This window comes from Amphiura filiformis, unplaced genomic scaffold (assembly GCF_039555335.1).
Source record: "Amphiura filiformis unplaced genomic scaffold, Afil_fr2py scaffold_42, whole genome shotgun sequence".
In the NCBI taxonomy this organism is placed as follows: Eukaryota; Metazoa; Echinodermata; class Ophiuroidea; order Amphilepidida; family Amphiuridae; genus Amphiura; species Amphiura filiformis.
The window spans coordinates 7066-16509 of NW_027305506.1; the positions used below are offsets into that span (position 1 = coordinate 7066).

The following is a 9444-nucleotide window of genomic DNA, read 5'->3' on the forward strand; positions in this document are numbered from 1 at the left end:
TTTTTATCTCAAGAACTGAACATGTTAGATTTTTTTAATTAAAATTGAAACAATGCATTTTGTCGGTGTACATAAGGTTTTTTTACATTGAGGTCAAAGGTCATTAAGGGGGTCAAAAGGTCAATCAAAAATTTTCAAAAATCAAAATCCATGTATAAGTTCCGATTAAGCTGAAATTCACCAGGAATATTTCTTATGACATCCTAAGCACAATGTAAGAGCAGTTGACCCCATCCGTGACCCAGGGGTCAAGTTATAGGGGTCAAATCGCGGCTTGTATTCAGCGTCTGTTGACTCTAGTTTATCTTGTTTTTGCTTCTCAGTTAATTTTTGTTCACTTTGTATGTAGGGCTTCCCTTTAATTTAGTGCTCTTTGAGCACTATTGGGTATTGCCTGTGCTTTTTGCCAAATGTAATAAATAAATCAATCAATAAATAAAATGTAGCTGGCTCTCAGAGCTGTTTTGGAAGCAGTGTCTTGGATTGGTTTTCTTTTCCCCTTTGGGACTCCAAAGGCAGCTAAACACTTGGTTTAGTGATGTGTTATAGAAGTCTCTGCTTCCCATTTCTACTGGGAAGTAAAACACAGTCCATCCTCTGTTTTCACATTCGGCTACCAGGTCTTCATATTTACACTTTTTCCTGGCGTACGCATTGGCTAGGTTATCCTCCGATGGTACTGTCAATTCTATGATGATTGCATGCTTGGTGGTGGCTGAATAGATCGTAATATCAGGCTGCTTGGCAGTTTCTGCTATTTCTGGAGGGAACACTATTGGCTTGTGCTCTTCATCCATCAGGAAGGTCCAGTCTCTAGCCTTCTTCAGGATGTTTTTACTCCAAGTCAAGTCAATAAAATTATGAAGTTTCCTTTGATTTTGTTTTAATTCAGAGTGGAAAGGAAAGGGACGTGAACCAACACAGAGCCAGAACAGACATACCACAAGTGTTTTCAGGTCCTTGTCCATGTGAAATGGGGTAAGTTATCAGATTTGGTTTATTCATTGGATAGCCTAAAACCATTTTTCTTTTTAGAAATATTGACAAAATATGAAGATAACTGAAATGTTATGTCCGTTTTTGAGATCATGTTTCTGTTGGATTTGCACAGATATTTCTTGCACCCAGGTATAGAAGAATTAAAAAAGGTCTCTTAGTGTTCAGCTTATTCTTTCTAGGGGCATGTTACTATATTAGGCCAAAAATACAAAGTGTATGTATGGCCTTACTTGGTTTGAAAAAGAAATGGCTGGTCTGTCAATGACCTTTTTTTATCTTTTTTTTTAAAGACAACCACCAAAAGAACAAATTAAATATCAGTACTAAACAGAAGCTTGTCATCAAGTTGTACCAGACAATGTCAGACATGCACTAGACTTGAAAAATGAAAAATTGAAAAGATTTAAGGATGAAATAATACACAGACCGATCATTTTCACTATGAAATTAAATTGATCCAAGGAAAACAAAAAGGCAGTTGATTTGCAAAATTTTTGGGTCGGTCAAGTGAGGCCAAACATAGACTTTAGGGGACCTTAGTAAATATTCTAAAACTGCCAAAACAGGACACGTGTGGGGAATACAGGGTGTATAAAAATGATTGGTACCCATGAATATCCAGTGAGTATGGACAAGACCGACCTATCAAAACACATCATAATAGCTACTTTTTTGTCTCGCCTGATAAGGCAGGAGACTTTATAATCACTTTTCCGTGTGGGGCCGGGGTGTGGGGGTGTGTATGTGCGTGCGAGTTTACGGGCAAACGAGGACACACACAAGATTTTTCGCCCTAAACTGCGGACTTACTTCCAACCGAGGACAGTCCGCAATCTCAAACTGCTGCAAAAGACCTCAAATGCATGCTAAATGCTTTATAACGCTATTTGCCTGAAACCGAGGACCACACGTGTAAAAACTACTGTCTGCAGGCGATGGCTAAAATTCCGTTTCGTATTATACACAAAATAAATCCGCCATTTTAGTCCACGGTTATGCGATGAAAACATCATACACACGTCCTCGGTTAGATAGCAAAACACAATGTCCTTGGTTGGCGACAAACACACACAGGGGTGGGGGTGTGTGTGTATGTGACAATTTGTTTAAAGTTTTGATTAAATGCTCTCAGATGAACAGTTCAGATCCTATTGCAAGGAAACTTGGAAAGTATGAAGGTCTAAATGTTATGGTGTTGTGTCACATAATTTCAAGGTCATTTCAAGGTCACCATAGGTCATTGAGGTCAAATGTTTTATTGAAATTTGGATTAAGTTGCCAGCAGGCTATGTATTTCGCCATGCTTTGATGTATCGAGCTGCAATTTTGAACAGTGATAGGGGCAAGTGTGTCGAGCTGCTCAGTGATGGGGAAAGTGCGGTAGGGCAGGATGGGCAGTACGGGGCAGGAGGAAGAGGGTAAGGCAGAAGTAAACAAGCAAAATACCCTGTAAACAAATTATCTGGAGATCCGTATGGGGTACAGTGACATAACTTGGTGGGGAGTAGCGCGACCAGAGGTTCTCGACCTGATTAGATTTTGAGGTCATTTGGGGTCATCCGGGGTCACCCAGGGGTCATTTGAGGTCAAATTACTGAAAACTGTCGTATGGGCATGACATTTGGTGGGTACCATCAACATTTAGAGCCAAATTTTCGGAAGGTCATTTTGGGGTCATCCATGGTCACCCAGGGTCATCTGAGGTCAAATGACTAAAAACTGTTGTATGGGCATGAAACTTGGTGGGTACAGTCAACATGTAGAGCCAAAGTTTTGGAAGGTCATTTTGGGGTCATCCGGGGTCACCCAGGGTCATCTGAGGTCAAATTACTAAAAACTGTCATATGGGAATGACACTTGGTGGTACAGTCAACATTTAGAGTCAAATTTTTGGAAGGTCATTTTGGGGTCACTTAGGGGTCATCTGAGGTAAAATGACTAACAATTGTCGTATGGGCATGAAACTTGGTGGGTATAGCCAACATTTTGAGTCAAATTTTGGAAGGTCATTTTGGGGTCATCCAAGGTCACCCAGGGGTCATCTGAGGTCAAATGACTAAAATCTGTCATATGGGAATGAAACTTTGTGGGTACAGTCAAGAGTTGGAGCCATATTTTTGGAAGGTCATTTTGGGGTCATCCAAGGTCACCCAGGGGTCATCTGAGGTCAAATTACTAAAAACTGTTGTATGGGCATGAAATTTGGTTGGTACAGTCAACATTTAGAGCCAAAGTTTTTGAAGGTCATTTCAAGGTCACCCGTGGTCACCCAGGAGTCATCTGAGGTCAAATTGCTAAAACTGTCATATGGGCATGAAACTTGGTGGGTACAGTCAACATTTAGAGCCAAATGTTTGGAAGGTTATTTTGGGGTCTTCCGAGGTCATCCAGGAGTCATCTGAGGTCAAATTACTAAAAACTATCATATGGGCATGAAACTTTGTGGATACAGGAGGCCGGTCAACTGCATATCCGTCTTTACACGCTTTTCAATACAGAATAAATGCTAACCTCTCGTGACATCATCCAAGCAGCATTTCCCATTGAAAAGCGTGTAAAGACGGATATGCAGTTTACCGTTCTGACAGTCAACATTTAGAGCCAAATGTTTGGAAAGTCATTTCAGGGTCACCATGGGTTGCAGGTTCATTTATTTCTACCAAAAGTAATCGCAAAAGTAGGCAGTTGCGAAAGCAGGCGAGACTTGTGGTTCGAGAACCGCCTTGTTTAGATTCATGTCATGAAACAGTAAATTAAACAATTAGTGGGTTTTAGCGGGTTCGCCGTTGGACAAGTTTAGAACTGTCAAGCTTTCGTCAGGAGTAGCTCTGACTTCTTCAGGACAAAGTACCTAAGATTGAGACATGTAGACCGCCCCTTGTCTACTGATGACTCTGAAAAGAGTCGTTCACTGAAGACTGCCCCTTGTCAACAGAGAACAAGCAGATCTCGCCTATCTGCTAATATAAAGGTTTTGGTGGCTCTGAAAAGAGCCGTTTGCTGAAGACTGCCCCTTGTCTACAGAAACAAGCAGATCTCACCTATCTGCTGATTTTTAAGTTTTGGTGGCTCTGAAAAGAGCCGTTTGCTGAAGACTGCCCCTTGTCAGCAGAACACGAGCAGACCTCGCCTATCTGCTAAATTAAAGGTTTGTTAGCTCTGAGAAAGAGCTGTTCGATGAAGACGGCCCCTTGTCAACAGAGAACTAGTAGACTGCATATACTGTAAAGTATACGGCTTACCAGGAACCGTTTGGCCACTCATGGACTGATTGATTGATTGTATGCACGATGAGCGTTTATATCACTTAATTGCGGATGTGGTACAGATTAGCGGCTCTGTGATTGGTTGTTTGAAAATAGAGAGCGCCACATACGATGTGATAAAGATTTGCAGCTCTGTGATTGGTTGTTTGAAAATAGAGAACGCCACATACGACTGATGTCTTTGCCGTCATTTCTATTGATAGTAGAAGTTTCATTAACTCTGATTTCCAACGCTTCACGGGTCAACCTCATCCCCAAGTGAGAAACTTGTGCCAGTTTTGTTGTTTCGTCCCACAGAGGTTCATGACCTTCTTTGCAAGCATGTTCAGCTAATGCCGAGCCTTCTTCTTTCTTTTGTCTTGTGGCTCTTCGGTGTTCAGATATTCTGACCTTAAGTGGTCGTTTGGTTTGGCCTATGTATTGCTCACCACAACTGCAAGGTATAGAGTACACACATGGTGCACGATCCTTGGGCAGAGTATCTTTTGGGTGGCTTAGGATGTCTCTTAATTTGGCCAACCTAGAGTAGAATGTTTTGACCCCTGCACGGTTTAGAAACCGACAGATTTTGTCTGATACACCTTTGATATATGGCATGAAGGTAACGCCTTTGTTTCTTGATTGCTTTGTGTATGAGGTTTGAAAGTCAAATGAGTAAATTAAAAGTCATTTCAAGAGGATCTAATGTTGAATGACTGTGGAAAAAGAAGGTTTTTTATTAGACAACAAAGCTCAAAGCTGATGGGTACCAATCATTTTGATACAGCCTCTAGTGTAGTTTGGGATTGATGCATCTCTGAATGTCTCTTTAATAATAATAATAAACAAAGAATAGAGTCAAGTAAAAAAGAGCTGTTGTAAATTTGCTGACCCCTGTATGTAGTAGCATTTAGGGTTAATTTAACAACAAGTTAAAAAACAACTGCCTAATATGTACACGCCACCCCCGACATGTCTCAATGCTTGTCTTTGGAACGTCCAATCTGCTGCAAATAAGACTACGCAGATTGCTGATTATATTCAAGAACATGATATTGATGTATTTATAATGACTGAAACCTGGCTTCATGATTATGATGCAGTCATTATTGGTGAACTCACCCCTCCCGGCTATACTTACCTCAACGTACCTCGCCCCTCCGGTACCCGTGGTGGTGGAATCGGCGTTGTTTTCAAAACACCCCTTAAACTGCGTCAGATTCCACAAGAAATTCACACTTCTTATTTTGAACATGTATACATCACCGACTTTACCAAGCGCCTTACATTGGTTGTAATATACAGACCTCCTCCTTCTTGTGACAATGGCTTTCGTACATCTGACTTTTTAACTGAATTTGACTCCTTTGTTGATGATATATCTGTGTCTCCCAGAAAATTACTGCTTGTTGGCGATTTCAACATACAGTGGGATGAACAAAACAAATGGGATGTTAAAAGTATGCCTCCATCATCTCCTCTGTTAACCTCCAACAGCATGTTGACAAACCAACCCACCGATCTGGACACATATTAGACCATGTTTTGTCATGTCCTGATGATGAATTAGTGAGTGATTTAGTGAGTGATTTCCATGTCCATGAGATGCTTGTGACTGTTCACCACTGTGTCCTTTTTAGAATCAATCTTCCGAAACCTTTGCCGCAAAGAATTACCCAGACTGTTCGCAATTACAAGAGTATTGATGCCGAACAATTCTCTCACACATTGTCTAACAAACTGAAAACTGTTCCAGAAGTTAACAATGTTGACGATTTGTTCAACTGGTACAATTCATGTACAGTTGACGTTGTGGACCAATTTGCCCCAGCTACTACTCGCAGCCGCGCTATAAGAAATCGCATGCCATGGTATAATGATAGTGTCCACGCTGCTCGCAGGGAAAGACGAAGAGCTGAAAGGAAGTGGCAAAAAACTCGCTCTGATGAAGATCGTGATCGGTTTTTGACCATAAACAGTTCAGTCAATGTGTGTATCTTAGAAGCAAAACAATCATATTTCACTGACAAACTTGCAGATGCTGACAATAATTAAGACCGTTTTCAGCACTGTGAATCATCTCCTTAACAAGCAGGTGTGTCATCTTCCTGCTCATGATGACCCCAAGGTGCTAAGCAATAAATTTTCCAAATTCTTTGTCACAAAGATTCGTAAGATTCGTGATGACTTGCATGCAGGTATTCGCGACCCGGCTAATGATGTTCCATGTGACAATTGTCCCCAATTCGCTCAATTTCATCCTTTAACGGAGGATGAAGTGTTGTACGTGATCTCTTAGTCATCTAATGCCTCGTGTGTACTTGACCCTGAACCAACATGGCTGCTTAAGGACCATATTATAATACCATCTCCCTGCACTAACAGCTATTGTCAATGCATCCTTAACATCCGGTGTGTTTCCTAAAGCTGCCCACTCTGCTGTTGTTTCACCACTAATTAAGAAACGTTCTCTTGATAAAGACAATCTCCAAAATTACAGACCAGTCAGCAACCTATCACACTTAGCTAAAGTCATAGAGAAATGTGCTTCTGCTCAACTTGTTGAGCACTTTCATACCATGAACTCATTGATCCCCTCCAATCAGCTTATAAAGCTATGCATAGCACGGAGAGTGCACTGATCATGTCACTAAAGACATTACTTCTGAGATTGCTTCTAAGAAGGTTGTTTTACTGGTTCTGTTAGACATGAGCGCGGTATTTGATACTGTCGATCACGAAATCTTGATAGACTGCCTCAATAAGCGTTTTGGAGTTTGTGGTGTGGCATTACAGTGGTGCCGTTCCTATTTGCAAGGATGGACAAGTCAAGTCAATATAGGTGGCCATCTATCTGATCCTGTTGTTGTTGAATTTGGAGTTCCTCAAGGATCGGTACTCGGTCCTTTGAAATTTACCATCTATACTACACCAGTTGGTGATATTGCATGCAAATATGGTATTCACTACCACTTGTACGCTGATGACACCCAGTTATATACGTCTTTCGATCCTCGTATCCCTGGTGAACTTGATTTAATTCTTGCCAATCTAACATCATGCATTGATGCAATTCGATCTTGGATGCATGGCCTCCAACTACCAAATTGAATGATTCCAAAACAGAATTCTTTGTTGCCGGCTCTGTCTACAGCCTCAAACTTCTCCCACCGCTTATTCTCAACATAGGTACATCCATGATCATACCATCTCAAGTAATCCGCAATCTTGGCGTACTTTATAACCAGACAATGACATTCACTAATCACATAAACCACCTCCGCCAAACTATCAATTTTCATATCAAGATCTGTGGCGCATCCGTAGTTTCATCGACTTACATGTCATCATGTTGCACGAGCCTTAATAACATCAAGGCTTGACTACTATAATGCTCTCTTTACTCATCTATCTGCCACAGACATTTGTCGTCTTCAGCGTCTCCAAAATGCCGCCGCAAGAGCCATCTTTGCTGTCGGTCAGAGAGTTGACGCTGCCTCACTGCTGGTCAAATTACACTGGCTCCCCATCTCCAACTGCATTACTTTCAAGCTTCTGCTATATGTTTACAAATCTATGCATAATCTCGCTCCAGTGTACTTATCTGACTGTTTCACTCAATATCTTCCTGGTTGACCTCTCAGATCATCGGGTGATACCACTCGCTTGGCAATTCCCAAAGCAAGTATCACTGCCTTTGGTGAAAAGCGATTTCACATCATTGCTGCCCAAGCCTGGCATGAACTCACCATTGCAATCAGATCGGCTCCATCCATTGATTCTTTCAAGAGACTGTTGAAATCATATTTATTCTGATGTATTTTGTATTATGTATGTTTTATGATATTTGTACACGCTATGGTACTTTTGTGTATAGCGTTCTAAATGCAGTGTATTATTATCAAAGGCAATTTACACACTGTGTGGGAATCCTCTGACGTCAGAGGCTTGCCACACTGCGTTGTGATCCTCCGATGGTGGATTTCTTCCATACTTGTGACAAAGGTTCATTGCCATATACATGTACTCCAAACATAGCTCAACATGTTGAGTAATAGTTGACAACTTCATATTTTTTTAATTAACCTAATGCACATTCGATCAGGTGTTTAATGCACAGTTTACACGAGGACATTATTGCTGGAAATTTATTTCCAGCAAGGGAAAGTCCTCGTGTATATTAATAATTTTGCCAGGCAATACCCTGGACCTCTGACCTTTCATAGTTTCCTCAAAATAGAACCAGGGCTATTTTTTCAAAACAGTACTACACTCTCTAGAGAGTTCTCTGGAATGTTGATGGCTTTTGCACACCTTTTTATGTATTTACCTGGTTATGGTTTTATAGGTCACATAGGGGGGCCCCAGATATAGTTGATTCAGATCATATTGCTGGAAACAAATGTCCCCATGTAAATTGCATCGCCAGGGCAAGTCATCCATCCAAACAAAATTTATGGTTATTATGTAGGCAAGGGTAAAGTCCTCATGTAAATAGGCTTTAAGAAACATCAATGATTGCATTAAGAGCATGAATTAGCACATGTAAGAGAAATGTAGTATAACATTTTCACTCTGATTGGGCATCAAGGGAGAACAGTGATTCTCACAGATTGCTTGTCCTTGGTTAAAGAAGAAATAAATAAGTGATTTTTGTTTTTCACCCAACTCTGTATTAAATAGGTCTTTTATGAATTTCATGTCTTTCATAAATCAAGATCGCAATCATTATGATCAAATCAAAGACATATTGAAGGTCTTTGATCAATAAGCATAGATTTGCAGTTGGCTATAAATAGGGTGCGGATGCAGGCCTTCTGTTCCCTAAGGGCGCCATGCACTTTCTAGGGGAGTAGTAGCCTGAGTGAGGCCACTTGGAGTCAGAAATTGTACTACAAAAGATATGAAGCACCTGTTTCCATATATCTAATCAATTTTTTCAACCCATATTTTGTGTTCTATTTACAAAAAAAAGAGAGGATATAACACAAAAGTTTAAAAGGGGGGTAAAAGTGAAAATGAGGAAAAAGGAAAGAAACAAAATAAAGGAAAAGAGACAAAGACAAACTATACTGGTTTACAGGTACTTTTCAACATTAAAAATGTGCCGTGTCAAGGATTGGGGAGCAACATGCTTAACATGCTTAAGAACGAGCCGGTGCAACTATATTACTTTGCTATATATACTGTTACATTTTTG

The 9444-nt window shown here is 40.6% G+C and overlaps 1 protein-coding gene across 1 annotated transcript; it reads right to left on the minus strand.

Moving 5' to 3' along the window:
* Nucleotides 1–428: 428 nt before the first annotated feature.
* On the minus strand, nt 429–968 carry LOC140144146 (uncharacterized). The gene has a single exon (XM_072165979.1). The coding sequence runs from the start codon at nt 966–968 to the stop codon at nt 429–431; it is 540 nt and encodes a 179-aa protein (XP_072022080.1).
* Nucleotides 969–9444: the final 8476 nt, after the last annotated feature.